General features: G+C 39.2%; 1 protein-coding gene across 1 annotated transcript in view; it reads right to left on the bottom strand.

Moving 5' to 3' along the window:
• Positions 1–21,711, bottom strand: part of bdg (bedraggled) — a 259,189-nt gene that overhangs the window by 70,753 nt on the left and 166,725 nt on the right. Inside the window, 5 exon segments of the mRNA XM_068362701.1 lie at positions 9,180–9,262; positions 9,388–9,539; positions 9,683–9,807; positions 10,567–10,633; positions 11,683–11,818. Of these exon segments, the coding sequence (XP_068218802.1) occupies positions 9,180–9,262; positions 9,388–9,539; positions 9,683–9,807; positions 10,567–10,633; positions 11,683–11,818 (563 nt within the window).

The raw sequence follows: 21,711 nt of genomic DNA, 5'->3' as shown, positions 1-21,711 counted from the left end.
AAGACAACAACAAACGGAGCTACTGTCCGTTGAGACTGAGGGTCTAAAACAGCTGGTGCGGCAACAGACGGAGTTACTGCCTGTTGCGATACCACCTTGCTTCTCTGGGAGGTGTGCAGTTGTCGTACTGCAGCAAGTCCGAACTGACCCAGTGCTAATGGCATCACCTAGGAGTTGGACTTGCGCGGAAGGGACCGACTTGCACTTAAAAGCTGCAAGATTTGGTCCATGGTTTCTTACGAGAAACCTCTTCCGCAGACGAGGAATAAATGGGCTCTCTCGTCTTTGTGTGGGTGGGGCGATCTCACGTCGGCAAACGTGTGTAGATACGCCCGAAACCACGGAGGGAAACGTCTGTTCGTCGATCAAAGCCTGCTGAACCCATAAGTCCTTCGACATTACTTCTCCCCTGGGCTTGGGAGCTTGTAAGAGGTCCCAGACTAGGCGAACAACTGGCACGAACAGACGAACCCTCGAACGCAACACTGTAACACTTTGCGCTTATCACTTATCACTTTTGATTTTCTGTTTGCACTTATTTCACTGAACTCGAAACTTTAAGTGGTTTGTACCTGAAACACGCAATTCTATCCTTCCTTAAAAGTTAGTAATTGCGAAAACAGAATTACAATGTAACAGAAAAAAATATAATGAAAGATAAATAATTCAGTGGCTGGAAAGAGACTAAACACTAGATCAAATAAACTACGTTTAAAATCTCTCACCGCATAAAGCTTGAGAACAAGAATAAAACTCTAGAAACGTTTACCTTCTTCCCCTAAAGAGACTAGGGAGAAGAGCAAAAACGATAACAACGTTACTCGCTTGAACGAAACGTTTATCCTCCTCTCTCTCCCTCCGTCTCTATCTCTCTCTCTCTCTCTCTTGACTTAGCACCTGAGAGAAGAGCCCAATATATATATCGTTAAAACATATTATTGTTAAAGGAAAAAAACTGAAAGATTTCCCAAATAAAAAGTTCCTTTATTAGAATTAAAACCATTTAAGCTAAGAAAGAATGAACAAAACGCTAGAATCGGTTTACTCTTACTGCAACGTGACACCGTGATAGACTCTCTCTCTATCGTAACGATAGAGCGCAAGTTGAACGTTCTGAACGTCAACAACTGCAGAGACAAAACAAAACGTTAGTTCAACTTTGAAAACAGTACAAGACTATCAAAGAAATTCTTTCAAAAACATTAAAATAGCATAATATGTTAACAGGTAAAAACGAAATGACGGGCTCAATGTTAATTAACTTCGGTACCAAGAAAAGACCGCCTACTATTAGGAAAGGTCGAATATAAACAAATTTTAATAAGTTTATAATAATTTAAGGAAGTTAATCAAAGAGGCCTATAAAAGGCGGAGAGATATAAAATAAATCTATAACTTTTGTTAAGCAAAATTAAGAGAGTCTATACTCTCTTCGACACCAACACTTCCGTCTAAGGGAAGGGTCGGCCATTTAAAAGTGAAAGAGAGTTCATACTCTCTTCGTACCAAAATTAAATCAAAAATTAAATCCAATTAATTCCAAAAACTTGCTAAGCTAATGATATAGCTTCCTGAATAGCGAAGGCTAAATTCTAGAGCAAATACATCACCAAATCGTGAGCAATAACTCCAGAATCAACAGCGTATCCATGTAGGTCTAGCCGGAGGCACGACAGAGGAAAAATTGAGGTGGTGTTGACAAGAAGTACTGGAGTACCTGACCACAGATGGCGCTGTGGTGTTCACCCCCACCTGTATAGCGATCGCTGGCGTATCCCTACCGTAGATTTCTGTCGGCAACAGAGTTGACAGCTACATGATTATCGGGTAAGATTAATATTGAAAAATTTATTTTATTATAAAAATAACATTTTTCAATATTAAACTTAGCCGGTGATTATATAAGCTGATTCACACCCAGGGGGGTGGGTAGAGACCAGCAATAATTGTTTACATTATTATGAGCTAAGGATTTTTTATTTCATTTTAGCAGTTATTCAAAATAACAAACATAAAATAAATAAGTACCTGGTAAGGAAGTCGACTTGAACAATTACTCTGCCTTTTTAAGTACGTCTTCCTTACGGAGCCTCGCGATCCTCTTAGGATGCTGAGCGACCCCTAGGAGCTGAAGTATCAAGGGTTGCAACCCATACTACAGGACCTCATCAAAACCTCTAATCTAGGCGCTTCTCAAGAAAGAATTTGACCACCCGCCAAATCAACCAGGATGCGAAAGGCTTCTTAGCCTTCCGGACAACCCAAAAACAACAATAAAAAACATTTCAAGAGAAAGATTAAAAAGGTTATGGAATTAGGGGAATGTAGTGGTTGAGCCCTCACCCACTACTGCACTCGCTGCTACGAATGGTCCCAGGGTGTAGCAGTTCTCGTAAAGAGACTGGACATCTTTAAGATAAAAAGACGCGAACACTGACTTGCTTCTCCAATCGGTTGCGTCCATTATACTTTGCAGAGATCTATTTTGTTTAAAGGCCACTGAAGATGCGACAGCTCTAACTTCATGTGTCCTTACCTTCAGCAAAGCTTGGTCTTCCTCACTCAGATGGGAATGAGCTTCTCGTATCAACAGTCTGATATAATAAGATAAGGCATTCTTTGACATAGGCAAAGAAGGTTTCTTAATAGAACACCATAAAGCTTCTGACTGTCCTCGTAAAGGTTTAGTTCGTCTTAAATAGAACTTAAGAGCTCTAACAGGGCATAAGACACTTTCTAGTTCATTTCCAACCATATTTGAAAGGCTTGGAATATCGAACGATTTCGGCCAAGGACGAGAAGGTAGCTCGTTTTTGGCTAGAAAACCAAGCTGTAAAGAACATGTAGCCGTTTCAGATGAAAATCCGATGTTCCTGCTGAAGGCGTGAATCTCACTGACTCTTTTAGCTGTGGCCAAGCAAACCAGGAAAAGAGTCTTTAAAGTGAGATCTTTAAAGGAGGCTGATTGTAGTGGCTCGAACCTTTCTGACATAAGGAATCTTAGTACCACGTCTAAATTCCAACCAGGTGTAGCCAAACGACGCTCCTTCGTGGTCTCAAAAGACTTAAGGAGGTCCTGTAGATCTTTGTTGTTGGAAAGATCTAAGCCTCTGTGACGGAAGACTGATGCCAACATGCTTCTGTAACCTTTGATAGTAGGAGCTGAAAGAGATCTTTCTTTCCTCAGGTATAATAGGAAGTCAGCTATTTGGGTTACAGAGGTACTGGTCGAGGATACTGATACTGACTTGCACCAGTTTCGGAAGACTTCCCACTTCGACTGGTAGACTCTAAGAGTGGATGTCCTCCTTGCTCTAGCAATCGCCCTGGCTGCCTCCTTCGAAAAGCCTCTAGCTCTAGAGAGTCTTTCGATAGTCTGAAGGCAGTCAGACGAAGAGCGTGGAGGCCTTGGTGTACCTTCTTTACGTGTGGCTGACGTAGAAGGTCCACCCTTAGAGGAAGAGTTCTGGGAACGTCCACTAGCCATTGAAGTACCTCGGTGAACCATTCTCTCGCGGGCCAGAGGGGAGCAACTAACGTCAACCTTGTCCCTTCGTGAGAGGCGAACTTCTGCAGTACCTTGTTGACAATCTTGAACGGGGGGAATGCATAAAGGTCTAGATGTGACCAATCCAGTAGAAAGGCATCTATATGAACTGCTGCTGGGTCCGGGATTGGTGAGCAATATATTGGGAGCCTCTTGGTCATCGAGGTTGCGAAGAGATCTATGGTAGGCTGGCCCCATGTGGCCCACAGTCTCTTGCACACATCCTTGTGTAGGGTCCATTCTGTTGGAATGATTTGTCCCTTCCGACTGAGGCAATCTGCCATGACATTCAAGCTGCCTTGGATGAACCTCGTTACTAGAGAAAGGTTTAGATCTTTTGACCAGGTGAGGAGGTCCCTTGCGATCTCGTACAACGTCATAGAATGGGTCCCTCCTTGCTTGGAGATGTACGCCAAAGCCGTGGTGTTGTCCGAGTTCACCTCCACCACTTTGCCTTGAAGGAGGGACTTGAAGCTTTTCAAGGCCAGATGAACTGCCAGTAGCTCCTTGCAGTTGATATGTAACGTTCTTTGATGCGAGTTCCAAGTTCCCGAGCATTCCCGACCGTCTAATGTCGCACCCCAGCCCGTGTCCGATGCGTCCGAGAAGAGAACGTGGTTGGGGGTCTGAACAGCCAGGGGCAGACCCTCTCTGAGGCTGATACTGTCCTTCCACCAAGTCAGGGACGACTTCATCTTCTCGGAAATGGGGATCGAGACCGCTTCTAGCGTCTTGTCCTTTTTCCAGTAAACAGCTAGGTGAAATTGAAGGGGACGGAGGTGTAGTCTCCCTAACGAAACGAACTGTTCCAGGGATGATAGCGTCCCTATCAGACTCATCCACTGTCTGACTGAACATCGTTCCTTCTTCAGCATGTTCTGGATGCATACCTGGGCTTGACTTGTTCTGGGGGCCGACGGAAAAGCCCGAAAAGCTTGACTGTGAATCTCCATCCCTAAATACACAATAGTTTGGGATGGGACCAGTTGAGACTTTTCTATATTGACCAGGAGACCCAATTCCTTGATCAGATCTAGAGTCCACTTTAGATTCTCCAGACAGCGACGACTGGAAGAGGCTCTTAGAAGCCAGTCGTCCAAATAGAGGGAGGCTCTGATGTCCGCTAAATGAAGGAATTTGGCTATATTCCTCATCAGCCTCGTAAACACAAGAGGAGCTGTGCTTAGGCCAAAGCACAGGGCTTGAAATTGGTAGACAACCTTTTCGTAAACGAATCTCAGAAAAGGTTGGGAGTCTGGGTGGATGGGGACGTGAAAGTATGCGTTCCTTAGGTCTAAAGAGACCATCCAGTCTTCCTTTCTGACCGCTGCTAGAACAGACTTTGTGGTCTCCATGGCGAACGTCTGCTTTGTGACAAAGACATTCAGCGCACTGACGTCTAGCACCGGCCTCCACCCTCCTGTCTTCTTTACCACTAAGAAGAGACGGTTGTAGAAGCCCGGGGATTGATGGTCCCGGACTTTGACTACCGCTCCCTTTTCTAGTAAGAGAGACACCTCCTGCTTCAAAGCTCGTCTCTTGTCTTCCTCTCTGTACCTGGGAGAGAGATCGATGGGACACGTTGCTAGAGGGGGTTTGCGCACAAACGGGATCTTGTACCCTTCTCTGAGCAGCTTCACAGATTGTGCATCTGCGCCTCTTGCCTCCCAGGTCTGCCAGAAGTTCTTGAGTCTGGCTCCCACTGCTGTCTGAAGAAGGAGGCAGTCAGACTCTGCCTTTAAGGGACTTGGTACCTTTCTTCTTCCCACGTCTCCCTTCGGCACGAGCACCTCCTCTGCTGGAGGCTCTGCCACGAAAGGGCGGAATGAATCTGGACGCTGGAGTGTCCATCCTGGGTCTTGACACGGAAGGCAAAGGGGTGGCTTTGCGGGCAGAGGACGCAACCAGGTCATGGGTGTCCTTCTGAATCAAAGAGGCAGCAATCTCCTTAATCAAGTCCTCTGGAAAAAGGCACTTTGAGAGGGGAGCAAAAAGGAGTTCAGATCTCTGACATGGTGTTACTCCAGCTGACAGGAAAGAGCAAAGGTTCTCCCGTTTCTTGAGGACCCCGGATACGAACGAAGCCGCAAGTTCACTAGATCCGTCTCGTATGGCCTTGTCCATGCAGGACATTATGAGCAAGGAAGATTCCTTGTCAGACGGGGAGATCTTCCTGCTCAAAGCTCCCAGACACCAGTCCAAAAAGTTAAAGACCTCGAAGGCTCTAAACACTCCTTTCAACAGATGGTCTAAGTCCGTAGGAGACCAGCATATCTTAGAGCGTCTCATGGCTAGCCTGCGGGGAGAGTCTACCAGGCTTGAGAAGTCGCCCTGGGCAGAGGCAGGAACTCCCAAGCCGAGAACTTCTCCCGTGGCATACCAGACGCTCGATCTGGAAGAGAGTCTCGCAGGGGGAAACGAAAACGCTGTCTTCCCTAGGTCCTTTTTGGACTGCATCCAGTCTCCTAAAACTCGTAAAGCTCTCTTGGACGAGCGGGCGAGGACGAGTTTCGTAAAGGCAGGCGCGGATGACTGCGTACCTGAAGCAAACTCTGATGGAGGGGAGCGTGGAGCCGCAGACACAAACTGGTCCGGATACATCTCTTTGAACAGAGCAAGAACTTTTCTAAAGTCCAAAGAGGGTTGCATGGTCTTGGGTTCGTCAAGGTCCGTATGTGGGTCATCAATGTGTGCCGCGTCGTCATCATCAGAGAGTCCATCATCTGAGAATTGAGGAGGAAGCGGCAAAGGAGTAGGAATCGGCTGGTCAGCTGAGTCCGGCAGCACGGGTGCACGCGTGACTGAACCGGACGCAACGTCATGGAACTGTTGCCCAGTCTGTGAACTGGCAACAACCATAGCAGCGCGGGGACGCATAGCGTCTACTCCAGACTGTTAGTCTGATGTGGGCGAGCAGAGGTAACCACAGTGGGTTGCGGAGGTTGACGCACCGCGTCAAAACAAAACAACTTAGGCTGTTGTTGTACCTCGCGAACGTCAACGGAAGGTTCCGTGCGTCGCTGAACGTCAACATGCGGCTGGCAGCGCATGGGTGGCGGGACTCTCTCAGCTGGAGTGCGGCCGAAGGTCGCCTCAGCGTCCACAGGACGCACAACCGTGGGTGGTTGTAGGCTAGAGGTTGGTGCAGCGTCAACCTTCTCCGCACGAAAGTCCTGCATCAATGAGGTTAACTGAGACTGCATGGTCTGCAGCAAAGACCACTTAGGGTCTACAGGAGCAGGTGCGGCAACAGACGGTGTGACTGCCTGATGCGGTACCGCTTTGCCTCTCTTAGGAGGTGAGCAGTCGTCGGAAGACTGCAGCGAGTCCGAACTGACCCAGTGGCTACAACTGGGCCGTTGGACTTGCGCGGAAGGGACCGACTTGCACTTAAGAGGCCGCGAGACCTTGGTCCATGGTTTCTTACGAGAAACCTCTTCCGCAGACGAGGAATAAATGGGCTCTCTCGTCTTTGTGTGGGTGGGGCGATCTTGGGTAGATACGCCCGAAACCACGGAGGGAACGTCTGTTCGCTGATTAAAGCCTCTCGAACCCTTTGGTCGTACGACATTGCTTCTCCCCTGGGCTTGGGAGCTTGCAAGAGGTCCCGGACTGGGAGGACGACAGGCACGAACAGACGAACCCTCAAGCGCAACACTATCCACAACACTATCACTCACTTTATCACTACCCACTGCACTCTTACACTTCAGCTCCTTGACGTCTGCCATGAGCTGGTTGCGGTCACTAGCCAAGGACTCGACTCTCTCACCCAGAGCTTGGATGGCACGCATCATATCTGCCATCGAAGGTTCTTGAGTGCTAGAAGGGGGATCAGGAGCAACCACTACAGGGGAAGGAATAGGTTGTGGGGAATGAGGAGAGGAAAATTCAACGGAGCGAGACGAACTTCTCCTGACTCTATCTCTCTCTAGCCTACGTGTATATTTAAGGAATTCGATAAAATCGAATTCCGAAAGCCCAACGCATTCCTCACATCGATCTTCCAATTGGCAGGTTTTATCCCGACAATTGGAACAAACGGTGTGAGGATCGATATAGGCCTTCGGAAGACGCCTTGAACAGTCCCTATCATTACACTTCCTGAATTTAGGGACTTGAGAAGGGTCAGCCATTTTGAATTAGTCAAAGGGGAATTCAAAAACTATCCAAAGTCATCAACAAATAATCCGATATCAACAAAAGAATGCAAGGATGTATTGAAGATAAAGCCTGCAAAGCGAAAGCTCAAAACTAGAAATGTGTACTTCACCAAAAAGATGTGAAAACCAATCCAGTTAGCAACAGCGAATTAGTAGGTCTTGCTGGTAGCACGACAGAGAGAAAATTGAGTTCTGTGTTTACATTGAGTACTGAGTACCTGCCCGACAGATGGCGCTGTTGATGTACACCCCCTACCTGCATAGCGATCGCTGGCGGATTTTGAACGTAGAGTTTTCTGTCGAGCAGCAGAGCTGCAGCTTATATAATCACCGGCTGAGTTTAATATTGAAAATGAAACTTTGAAAGATGAGAAACTTCTTATTTTCACACATGACAAAACCTCTAAAGCATAAAATTCAAATTGCAGATCGTTACAGTTTTGGTAAATGTAATAAAAAGTAGTCAGTCCTTTTTATGGAAATTTTTTTTGTTTCTGAAAGTTTAGCTACTGGAGGTAATAAAATACTGTAGTTAAATATCATTCATCTTGCGTAAAATCCCATTTGCTATCCAGGGAATTTACTTTTCAAACCAACTTTGAGTAAAATTGTAACAATGAAATGAGAGAGAGAGAGAGAGAGAGAGAGAGAGAGAGAGAGAGAGAGAGAGAGAGAGAGAGAGAGAGAGAGAGAGAGAGAGAGAGAGAGAGAGCATTGCTGTAAGGTATATATGATAACGGGTTTTCTCTTCTGAACTTGACCCCTTGGTTTTAATACCTGAGCAAACATCCACTTACCAAATCATTGGTAAGGAATATCATCTATAGCAGTCATTACACTTATCTGATAACTGCCTCTACTTTTATCTGAATTTCTAAAGATAGATGAATATATGGATATACTGAAAAATTTGGGTCATAATTCTCAGCAATGAAGCTAAGAGAGCCATTTGTCACTACCGAGGGACTAGGAGTATACACCTGCAACTGCACTATGAGGTAAAAATTGAAGTTGAACAGCAAGATGGAAGAAAGAATGAAGGGATAAAGGATCATAGAAGGCTAACAAATTTATGCACCTAGGGGTCTAATGGACACTGCAGAGACCATTCGGTACTGTCTCCAGTACATTATTTGAGGTACAATAATAGTTCTACCGTCATAATGAGCTGAATTTTTATTCAAAATCCAACAAGAAAAACTGCACTTTCCTGAAGAAATTAGTGTCCTCTAGTAATTGGTTAACAAGCTATCTTTCCTCCTGGAAGGATCTGGTAGTGAAGACAAATTCTTATAGATATCTTTGCTTCCTGCCATGGCTACTTGTCATTTGAAACCTCAAATGTCTCTTCTTATTCAATTCCCATGAGAGGTTAATCTGTCCACATTAAATATAACCAACAAGCTCCTTGCAGTTGAAACAGGAAACACGAACAATAACGAAAAAAAAAGGAAGTAGAACAAACTTACTTGTTGTGTGCTGACATTTGTTGAAGTACTGCCCCATGAAACCCCCAGACTAGGAACACTTCTCGACTAGCAGCCATCCAAGACTGTTAGAGAAGAGTAAATCAATAGTATAAGCAATATTCCATGAATATTCTTATGCAAACATAGCCATTTGTTTTCTGAAAAGATATTAGGCAACTTTATAAAAGTATTCCAAATTCAAACTTACCTCACTGGTCTGGAAAAGCTCATTGAATTTCGATACTTGATTAATATATATATCATCTTTTGTCAAGGACGCTAAATAAAGGCAGACAACTAGATAACCCAACAACGGTAACAAGAATACAATATAGGAGACTCTCCCATATGAGTGGTTTCCTGAAAAAAAAAAAGGTTCATGATTAAATTGTTATGATTCTACTTTAATTATAAAGATTGTAAGTAGCACATTGACTTTGTTGATCAAAAGTAATTGCACACTAACTAACTTCCAATGGCCTTTCAAAACGAAGAAACATTACCTCTACTCAGTGCAATCAAAGTGATAATCCAAATCAGAGCGATATTGACTGGCATGTCAAATTCAATGGAACCCAGTTCTTGCAACCACGATGACTCTGTAGTGCTGCGTTGCAATACTTGGTGACTGAAAGATAAGAAATGTATAATTAGGAGCCATCCAGAATTTTGTGAAGGCATATGGAACCGTTTATGGGGAGATACATTCTCTAAATGAAGGTTTACAATATTACTTTTTTACAACTATTTCTAAGGGGGAGACTATTAAAGTGAGGGTACTGAACATCTGATGAAAATTCCTGTGGGGAGACTTAGAATGATTGGTGTTCTAATATTTCATGTGAGCTTGTATGGGAGTAGAGAGAGGCTATTCGAATGGAGGACACTACAACTATAACAGCTTATAACTTCTGAAGTTAGACGAACAGAATGAAGAATGCCATAGATATCTCAAGGGATCTCCTGTGACGTGATACACAAGGAGGCAGAAGATTTCTGAAACATTTATATAAAAACTCTGCAAGAGGAGACACTATCTGCTAGTCACTCAAACCATTGTATATGATCTCTAGAAATACAGTAGAGCCTACTATTATGGAAAGGGAAGCTGAAATATCATGAAGAAATAACTAAAACAACACACAGAAAATGTTTGAGAGGACCATCAGATAGATCTCATGGAGTGCCCTATAGCAGCTCCTGAAACAGGGAACAAACTGTCAGGAGTAGCAGTACCGAGAAGCACCTTCGGTAAACTGTTTAATCATGGAAGTAATACTTCTGAATTATGATCTACTTGCACGAGATATAATTACGACTTTTTTCTTGTTTTACCCAACGTCCATTTATAAAAGATGAAAGAGACAAATTTCAACTTCTTCCTTACCTGAAGTATTTTGGTAATGACTCTATTAAGATCGTGCTAAAATTGGTGGTGTCTGTGCAGTTCAATACTGAAAATAAAAGTAATATTATTCATTTACATATAACTATCAAGTGCTTCACTTCATAATAAACTATATTCACAATGAATTTCCTCAAGTTTGACCACTTCTAAAAACTAGAGAAGATTGGGGGTGATATTTTAGCAAACACAAGGGGGCAAAATTATATCACAATTGTGCAAAATTCAGACCTGGGACTCCTTAATGCAAGAGAACCCACACACTTTCATGTTCAGACTGGTATCGAAAATTTGCTTAAAGCAATCATCACATTATGAATTTTTGTACATACTACAAAGAATGAAAGATGTCAATATGTTACTCGAAGATATCTTGATTATTATATACTCTGATAATGAAAGACATCAGACAAGTGCAAACAAGAGAGAGCAGTGACAGTTACGAAATCATTTGAACAAAAACCAACAATAATATAAAAAAGTGAACATGAGACATTTTAAACAAAGATATAAACAGTTGTACAACGACCTAATTCAAGTGTAGGTATTGATAAAAATATAAAGTATACTTCTACAGTAATATAGAAACTTTTAAAAAAAAGGAGCCCCTGTTATAACATTTCGTGTATACATTTTCGTAAATGTTATGTGATCTACTGTATAAAAAAAAAACTAATTTACACTTATGTTAGGAATGACACATAGGCTACTCTTTGCCAAAAGAAAAAAAAACCCTATGAAAAAAATAAGCAAAGAATCTAACTCGGATGTTACTCAAAATCAAATAAAACGGATTTTGACGTAGGAAAAATCTATTTTTGGGCTCGAGCCATGTCGCCCCGATGGAAGTTCCTTCCGGCAGCTTCCTACTGAATAATACTTCTGTGAATGATTTAACGAAAATTACCGTCGGTATCACGGGGTTCTAACCCCCGGAATGACTATCCTAAGATATCGTGTATAATCAGGGACGTATCCGTAGATAACCATAGATATCTGCACTCCAAACAGACTTGACCCAATCTAGGAATCTAATGAGAAGGTTAACCAAAATAAGCAAATCACATTATGAACAAAACGCAAAATTATCTTGCTTACCTCTACAGTCAGTCCATCTAAACAGATTATTATGAGTAATGAATGAGTCTCTGAAGTAGATGAAGAGCCAAGCAATTGGCACTGTGCAGTAGACGCCCACGAGTGCTTGCGCAATCACGAGGCTGTATCCAACTCCCTGGAGAGCAACGAAAAGGATACATTAGACATATTCATGATAAGAAGGTAAATCTTACAACTGCCTGGGATTCTGTAGAATGAAGGACTCTGTGATTATATATGAGATTTACTGTAAACAGACTCTCGTTAGTAAAGGATACAATATACCTCAATTATCTGAGATATAGTAAGACATAAGCTCGTGGTAATTAAGGATACACCAAAATAAAACTACATAATTTGCCATACACAGAAAACCTCGGCGATTGAAAACACATAATAGATATAAAGAATAAATTCATAATACTGTGCTCACAAAATCCAGACAAACAAAGTGGTCTCATGGTTCCCTGAAGCTTGATAGTTTCTTGTAGTGTCTACAAACTCGCTATCCTTGTGAGGTAAGGATAGGGAGGTTTGAGGGAGTCTATATGTATATCTGCTGAGTCATCAGCAGTCAATGACTGGCCCTCCCTGTTCCTAGCTTGTGTGGAGAGGGGCTTGAGCGCTGATCATATGTACAGTATATATGGTCAGTCTTTATGGCATTGCCACTGTCCCTTGCCTCTGCCATTCATGAGAAACCTTTCAACCTTAAACATTTAAACTTCCTAGGAAAACAATAGGCCTACCCCGAAGTAACTTAGGATCCTAACTTAGGATGAATGAAAACCACAACGTGAGGGAATTGAAACTTCTTCAGTTTACTGCAATCATTAAAAAATATCATACAGAAGTACGTGACACTGATAAAGTCATAAATACATTACAAGCAATTTAAGAAGATAAAATATATCAATATTATTGGTGTTTGCTTAAAATACAGTTATTTCTAAAGCGGCAATGTTACGCGTTTGCCGACAGTGTGTTACTTGAGGTAGGTCTAAACATGAAAGTTATAGTTACTTGAAGTAGAAGGAAGTTATTTACTTGAGCAAGACATGAAAGTTATGGGGACATGAAAGTTATAGTTACTTCAAATAGAATTAAAAGTTAATTACTTGAGTTAGAATTGAAAATGAGCTACTCGAGGTAAACGTGAAAGTTATATATGATAAGACCTGAAAGAACAGATGAAGTACATGTCACTCTGGCACACAACAGTGTTGCCAGAACACTAATCAATCTGTTTCATCTATCAGTATCATTAGTATCCAAGCTACAACCCTAAGAGGAATAGCAGAATGCTATAGACTCAGGGCTCCAACAGAACAAGGAAGTACCCGAGTGTAAAAAGGAGAAAGATGAAGGATATTTTACATACTAATATATATATATATATATATATATATATATATATATATATATATATATATATATATATATATATATATATATATATATATATATATATATATATATATATATATATATATATATTATAAGCGGGAATACCTTAACATGACGAAAGGGTTTGTGCATCGCAAAAATCAGCAAAGCTTTACTGGCCAGGGCCACCCATACTAGGTTGGTATGCTGTGAACGATCAGACTAAAGTCTCCCGTCATCACCAACCCTTTGTGGGTTAAAAACTAGCCAAGCCCCAGACATGAATAAAGACAGATATATATATATATATATATATATATATATATATATATATATATATACATATATATATACATATATATGTACATATATATATATATATATATATATATATATATATATATATATATATATATATATATATATGGCCCTTTGCGTCAATAGGCATAGGAGATGATGTGATATATTGTATATCACATGAAGCGAAACTTACGTTAACCAACCTGCTCAATAGAAAAAAGCATTTGTACCAAGATTGAAATTCTGAAGTTCCGCCGATTCAACTATTATTAGTATTATCATTATTACTTGCTAACCCACAACCCTAGATGGAAAAGCAGGATGCTATAAGCCCAAAGGATCCAACAGGGTAAAAATAGCCTAGTGAGGAAAGGAAACACAAGGAAATAAATAAAAAACCAAAATAAAATATTCTAAGAAAAGTAACATTAAATTCGATCTTTCAATTATAAACTATAAAAACTTAAAAAAAAAAAAAAAAAAAACAGAGAAATTAGATAGAATAGTGTGCCAGAGTGCATTCTCAAGGGAGAGAACTCTAATCCAAGACAGTGGAAGGCCATGGTACAGAGGCTATGACACTACAGATGACTAGAGAACAACGGTTTGATTTGGAGGATCCTTCTAGAAGAGCAGCTTACCATAGGTTAAGTCTCTTCTGCCCTTGCCAAGAGGAAGGTAGCCACTGAAAAAATTACATTGCAGTTGTTAACCCCTTGAGTGAAGAAGAATTGTTTGGTGACCTCAATGTTGTCAGGAGTATGAGGACAGAGGGAACTGTAGAAAGAATAGAATGTGTAGGCAAAGACTAAATGAGCCGTAACCAGAGAGAGGGATCCAATGTAGTACTGTTTGGCCAGTCAAAGGATTCATAATTCTCTGGCGGTAGTATCTCAACGGGTGGCTGGTGCCCTGGCCAACCTACTGCAAATTTTGTCCGTCTCACAATTTAAGATGAGAGTTAGCAGCTGAAGACAAGACAAGAGATCAATATTCAAAACAGCGTAGAATGGAAGGATTGTAAACATTATCTTATATACAATCGAAAGTTCAGGGCATCCTCAATTATGAAATTTAAAAAAAAATGACTTATTCTACTGGTGATCTAAAGTGCTGATAATTTCTCCAATAAAAAACAATTTAAGAGATTTTGCTGTTTCTACAATGCTTTTTCCGGGTAGTGCAATCTTTAGATGCGACTTAAGCACCGTGATGGTATTACCCATCTTCATTCTTCAAATACACTAATGTTAACCAAGATCTAATTATCACATACTTTAGACTGATGTTAATATCGTTCAAAGTGTTCTTCCAATTGACTTTCAATAATAATAATAATAATAATAATAATAAGTGAATACTTTCATTTTATTAATAAACCACACTGTGAACCAAAATTTTCAGAATCCAACACACTTGGAAGTATCAGAATAAAACCACGACGCCGACATACAGTACAATCTCCCTTCAGTATGTCTGTGGATGAGACGCAATTTCCTAGAAATTTGTGGTTTTATCAAATTCATCAGCAATGATATCCCGCACTACAATCTGCCATTATTTATGACAGCTCGCGCATGCGCTGAAGTATAATCGTATACCAGAAGAGGGTCTGCTCGTACATTTCTCACGAGTGAAAGTTTCAAGTTTGTCGTTTTTTTATTCCTTCTTCTTTAGTTTGTGTTAACTATATAAACACGATTAAGCTTATTGGAAACGTCCATGCCTGTCGATCGCCCGACTGGGGTTCGAGTCAGGCTCAAACTCGATAGTTTCTAGTAGTGTCTGCAACCTCACCATCCTTGTGAGCTAAGGATGGGCGTTTGGGGGGAGCCTACAGGTCTATCTGCCGAGTCATCCGCCGCCATTGCCTGGCCCTCCTTGATCCTAGCATGGGTGAAGAGGGGAGGGGGCTTGGGCACTGATTATTATTATTATTATTATTATTATTATTATTATTATTATTAGCTACGCTACAACCCTAGTTGGAAAAGCAAGATACTATAGGCCCAAGGGCTCTAACGGAGAAACACAACCCAGCGAGGAAAGGAAACTAGGAAATATATAAATTAAAGGGAAGTAATGAACAATCAAAATATTTTAAGAACAGTAACAGCAGTAAAATAAATCTTTCATATGTACACTATAAAAACTTCAAACAGTTACAAGAGGAAGAGAAATAAGCTAGAATGGTGAGCCCGAGTGTACCCTCAATCAAGAGAACTCTACCCCAAGACAGTGGAAGACCATGGTACAGAGGCTATGGCACTACCCAAGACTAGAGAAAAATAGTTTGATTTTGGAGTGTTCTTCTCCTAGAAGAGCTGCTTACCATAGCTAAAGAATCTCCTCTACCCTTACCAAGAGGAAAGTAGCCACTGAACCATTATAATGCAGTAGTTAACCCCTTGAGCGAAGAAGAATAATTGTATAATAATCTCTGTATAAATGCAGAGGAGAATATTTAAAAAAAAATAAGCAAAACTATTCGGTGTATGTATTGGCAAATGAAAAACCAGCCGTAATAAGATAGTGGGATCCAACGAAGTAATGTCTGGCCAATCAAAAGACACAATAACACTAACGGTAGTATCTCTACGGGTGACTGGTGCATTGGCCAACTTACTACCTACTATCATAATATGGCCAGTCCCTATGGCATTATTCTGTTAGCTAGGGCCACTGTCTCTTGCCTCTGCCATTCATGAGCGATCTTTAAGCCTTTTAAACAAAACAAAAGTGGAACAAGATGCTCGCAATGCATACAAATTGATTATATAATGTACATGCATTTTTATATTTGAATGATGAACCACACTGATGTCTGACCACAATAAGTCCACGTGTGAAATGTGAAATAAATTCCTAAAATTTTTCAATTAAAAGAAAAAAAATCAATTAATCACATAGGGAAAATGAAGTACGTGTGCACTTTCAATCCGAAGACCCAGGAACTGAATATTAGAGAGAGAGAGAGAGAGAGAGAGAGAGAGAGAGAGAGAGAGAGAGAGAGAGAGAGAGAGAGAGTACGCTTAAGCAATACCAATAGCGTCTTTTCACACAAAGTTTTTGCCCTTATATCTTGGTATTTGCCATTCAATTTTACGGATATGAAACCCTACCGTTAAGTCGTAGAGAGAGAGAGAGAGAGAGAGAGAGAGAGAGAGAGAGAGAGAGAGAGAGAGAGAGAGAGAGAGAGAGAGAGAGAGATCCCTAAGCCAAGCTTGACTAGGAGCCGGCAAAGGTGTTGGCAAGGAAAAACTACTCGATTGTAACGACGTCGCGTCTTCTGTCTACCAACAAACAAACAACAACAACAACAATGCAAACAATAACAATAAAACAACACCAAAAATATCGACATCATTACAATTATGTCACGTAATTGTAGTCCAGAACCCCTTCCATTATAACCACCCATTGATTTATTTCATTATATCCTACGGCGCCATTCAGATGTCTACACATCATCTTCATTCCATATTCAACTCTTGTGTTCGATGAAAAAAGAAAAATAACAATTGACGTATAAATTAGCACTTGGTGAACGTAATTTTACAGGTTGGTGGATGATTTGAGGGTGAACGGGTCTGTTAACATTTGAGCATTAAGTATTTCGAAAGCATTCGAGGTTTGAAATAGTTACAAAACATTCGAGCTTTGAAATAGTTTGAAAACATTCGAGCTTTGAAATAGTTTGAAAACATTCGAACCTTTAAATCGTTTGACAACATTCGACCATTTAAATCCTTTGACAACATTAGAACGTTTAAGTCTTGAAAATATTCGAGAATTTAAATCCTTTGAAAGCATTCGACCATTAAATCGTCTGAAAACATTCGAGCTTTTGATTCCTTTACAAAACTTTTGAACGTTTAAATCCCCTAAAACAGTCAAGCATTTACCCCGTGCTTTAAATACATATGAGTATTTAAACCATGCTTTAAGATATATTGTATTTTGATTAATTCTTGAAAACTAATAGAGTTTTTAAATCGTGTATCGGAACTATTCGAGCATTCAAATATGTAAAAAATGTTCAAGCATTTAAACCATTCGTTATATCTGAACATTTAAATAATTCGTCTTAAGTATCTAAACATTTAAATAATTCGTCCAAAGTATTTAAACATTTAAATAATTCGTGTAAAATATCTAAACATTTAAATAGTTCGTCTTAAGTATTTAAACATTTAAATAATTCGTCTTAAGTAACTAAACATCTAAATAATTCGTCTTAAGTATTTAAACATTTAAATAATTCGTCTAAAGTATTTAAACATTTAAATAATTCGTCCAAAGTATTTAAACATTTAAATAATTCGTGTAAAATGTCTAAACATTTAAATAGTTCGTCTTAAGTATTTAAACATTTAAATAATTCGTCTTAAGTAACTAAACATCTAAATAATTCGTCTTAAGTATTTAAACATTTAAATAATTCGTCTAAAGTATTTAAACATTTAAATAATTCGTCTAAAGTATTTAAACATTTGAATAATTCATCTAAAGTATTTAAACATTTAAATAATTCGTCTAAAGTATTTAAACATTTATAATCAGCATTTAAAACATTATGGGGTAAATCTTAGGTTCAAAAGACTTAAGGTTTCAAATTATTCGTGAACACTCAAAATTTAAAACTACTCATTATGAATATCCCATTACTCACATTACTCTGCTTTGATCTGAAGTCCATTTGTACCAACCCAAAATCAATTTCAATTTGGTAAAAATACAATTCTTAACCTATTAAAGAAAACCAATGATTTGATGCAGGTCAAACCATAAGTACAGAGAAAAAAATCCATTTTAACTATTCAATTTATTAAGAAAACTCTTTGCCCATCTCGGACACTTTGAGGTTTGATACATATAAATGTTTATATTTTTGTTTTCTTTTATCGCAATCCCTCCAGGAAGATAATTCCCAAGAGACTTAAAAGAAAGAAAAGTTTTCTCTCCAAAATCTATTCTGAATACTAACCCTTCTCAACCCCACCCACCTCCTATTAAAGATACCATTCCCATAACAATATGCAAAATCTTAAAAGGGTCCAAACTTGCGTGTCAGCCAGATATCAGGACCGAAATGACATATGGCATTACACCAGTGCTTTCGATCGATCTAACAGTTACGCCACCGAGGGACTGTCTGTAACCGGATCAGGAAGGTGGAGGAAGAAGTGGGGAACAGAAGGCGGAGAGATAGAGAAGAGGAAGAAAAAAGAATAGGGAGTACAAAGGTAAACTAAGAAGGGTCAAGGAACGAGAAATAGGGAGGAAAAGGAATGAGGAAAGAATAGGAAACAAGACGAGCGAGGTATGGAGGAGGAGGAAGAAGAGGATTGAATAGGGAGAAAAAGGGATGAAATAAAGTGAGGAAGGGAGGAAGGAATTAGGAGAAGGGTTCACGAAAGAACGGTAAATGAAATGGGAATATAGAAGGAATAGGAATAGTAGGTAGATGGGCGAACAAAGACGAAACATGATGGGAGAGGTGAATAGTGACTAGTTGGATCAGTAGAACTTCAAAAGTTCAAACTTGCGGCAAATGTTTTCATGTTGAACAGACTGACATAAGTCTCTTGTAATAGTTTATATATGAAATATCTGTTTTAATGTTGTTAATCTTTTGAAATGTTTTATTTTAATTGTTCATTACTTCTTATATCGTTTATCTATTTCCTCATTTCCTTTCCTCACTGGGCTATTTTTCCTTTCTGGAGCCATTGGGCTTATAGTATCTTGCTTTTCCAACTAGGGTTGTAGCTTAGCTAATAATAATAATAATAATAATAATAATAATAGTGGGAGTCGATTCGGAGGCAACTGTGGTTGCTTTATGATGGTAAGAGGATAGGAGGAGGAATTGGAGAAATGAAAAGGATGGACACTAAAAGAGGGAAAATGAAGAATAAAAAATACAGGTCATACAACAGGGAGGGAAGAAAGATTAGAATAAAACCGGGGAAAGATAAGAAAAATCTGGGATTAATAATGAAAGGAAACAAGGGAGAAATACGTTTCTAAATGACTACCCTCACTGTGAATACATCTAAAAATATGAACCAAGTTTGAAGTCTCTGTGACAACGATGTCCAAACTTTGGCTGATTACGTGAATTAAACAATATGCTTTGAACGGGACCTTGACCTTTCAAAATTTAACCATTTGCATCTTTTTACATAACAGTTAACTCCTGCAAGTTTCATTACTCTACGATTGAAATTGTGGCCTGGAAGCTGTTCCCAAACACACACACAGGCACAAAATACACACACACAAACAGGGGTGAAATCATAACCTCCTTCCAACTTCCTTGCCAAATGTAATTCATTTTCTTGGTTTAATTATTAAATCAAAAAGATCAACCCAGTCAGTTGATATATAACGAGAATTTTTTTTTTTTTTACATCGCGAAGATAAACACCGAGAAGTTTTAAATGGTGAATGATGAGCTGATTTCATTACAGTCGTAATAATAAAAATAAAAAAAAAGATATAGAAATGAAAGTTTACACAATGATATTAAAAACGAGAGAGAGAGAGAGAGAGAGAGAGAGAGAGAGAGAGAGAGAGAGAGACTGTGTGCTTCAAATCACCGAATCTTCCGTTATCTTGATAATTTGGTATTGCAGACACGAAAGGAAATATTGCTTCCACTAAACAGAACTTCTAAAATGTCCTCCATTATCAAAATTATTCTTAAATAAATAGGAAAAAAAGTATTATTCGATAAGTGAAGAAACTAATCTTCATACACAAAACTATTCTTCGAGTAAAGAAAACATCAAGGAAAAAAACATTCTTTAAGTCTATAAAACATTCTTTAAGAAAACACATTTAAAGTAAAGAAAACATTCCCTAAGTAAAGAAAACGTCTTCAAGTAAACATTCATTAAGTAATGAAAACCTCTTTCAGTAAAGAAAACATTCTTTAAGTAAATATCTTTCAAGTAAAGAAAACATTCTTTAACTAAACATTTTTTTCAAGTAAGAAAACATCATCAAGTAAACATTCTTCAAGTGATGAAAATCTATTAAAGTAAAGAAAACTTTTCTTTAAGTAAACATTCCTTAAGTAAAGAAACCACCTTCAAGTAAACATTCTTTAAGTAAATAAAACTTTTTCAAGTAAAGAAAACATACTTTAAGTGAAAAATTTTCAAGTAAAAACATTTTTAGTAAATAAAACATTCCTTTAGTGAATAAAACATATTCAAGTAAAGAAAACATCCTTTAAGTAATAATATTCCTTAAGTAAATAAAACATTCCTTAAGTAAAGAAAACATTCCTTAAGTAAATAAAACATCCTTTAAGTAAAGAAAAAATCCCCTAAGTAAATAAAAGATCCTTTAAGTAATGAAAAAATTCCTTAAGTAAATAAAAGATCCTTTAAGTAAAGAAAACATTCCTTAAGTAAATAAAACATTCCTTAAGTAAATAAAACATTCCTTTAGTAAAGAAAAATTTCTTAAGTAAATAAAAGATCCTTTAAGTAAAGGAAAAATTCTCCAAATAAAGACTACCTCTTCAAGTAAAACCCTATTTCCCTATACCCCAGTTGAGTGGCTTCAAGCATTCCCGACGGGAGGGCCCATCAAGAAGGGGTCAGCGCGTGACCTCATGACCTTATTTCGCCCGAAGAGAACAGCAGACCATCAGGCGAAAGCCAATAAGAGAAGACGACTATTGAGAGTAGGTGATCATAAGAGTTCTGGAGCCCTATTCGGCATAACCTTACTGTCGCCGGGAATACCTCCATTGATTTTCCCATAAGAGGTCATTCCAGGAAACGCGAGAAAAGGGATCTCTCTCTCTCTCTCTCTCTCTCTCTCTCTCTCTCTCTCTGTGAGAAAAGTGTACATTAAATTGGATTATTTTCTCTCTAACTCGATCTCAATTGCGTCCGACGAAATGAACTAGGCAGGCTTCATATTCCCCAAAATAAATGTTATTATCTGAATACATAATTCTCTCTCTCTCTCTCTCTCTCTCTCTCTCTCTCTCTCTTTGTTCAAATCAAAATAAAATCAGTGAAAGTGTTTTTGAGAGTAAAAACTTCAAGTTTAATAGCGCAGAACAATGGGCATGGCTAATAGGATTGCATGGACCAATCAAAAAATAGACGAGAGAGAGAGAGAGAGAGAGAGAGAGAGAGAGAGAGAGAGAGAGCTTACATTTAGGTTTTGAATACAAACTTTATACAAAAGATATTTCATGGGATTTTTTGGAAATACTTGGGTAGAGAGAGAGAGAGAGAGAGAGAGAGAGAGAGAGAGAGACCCGTAACAAGACAATATTGCTAAGTAATACAGTATACATAACGATATACAAAC

This window comes from Palaemon carinicauda, chromosome 39, assembly GCF_036898095.1.
Source record: "Palaemon carinicauda isolate YSFRI2023 chromosome 39, ASM3689809v2, whole genome shotgun sequence".
Lineage (NCBI taxonomy): Eukaryota > Metazoa > Arthropoda > Malacostraca > Decapoda > Palaemonidae > Palaemon > Palaemon carinicauda.
Note: the sequence above shows the minus strand (reverse complement) of the source record. Positions and strands in the feature narration are given on the sequence as shown.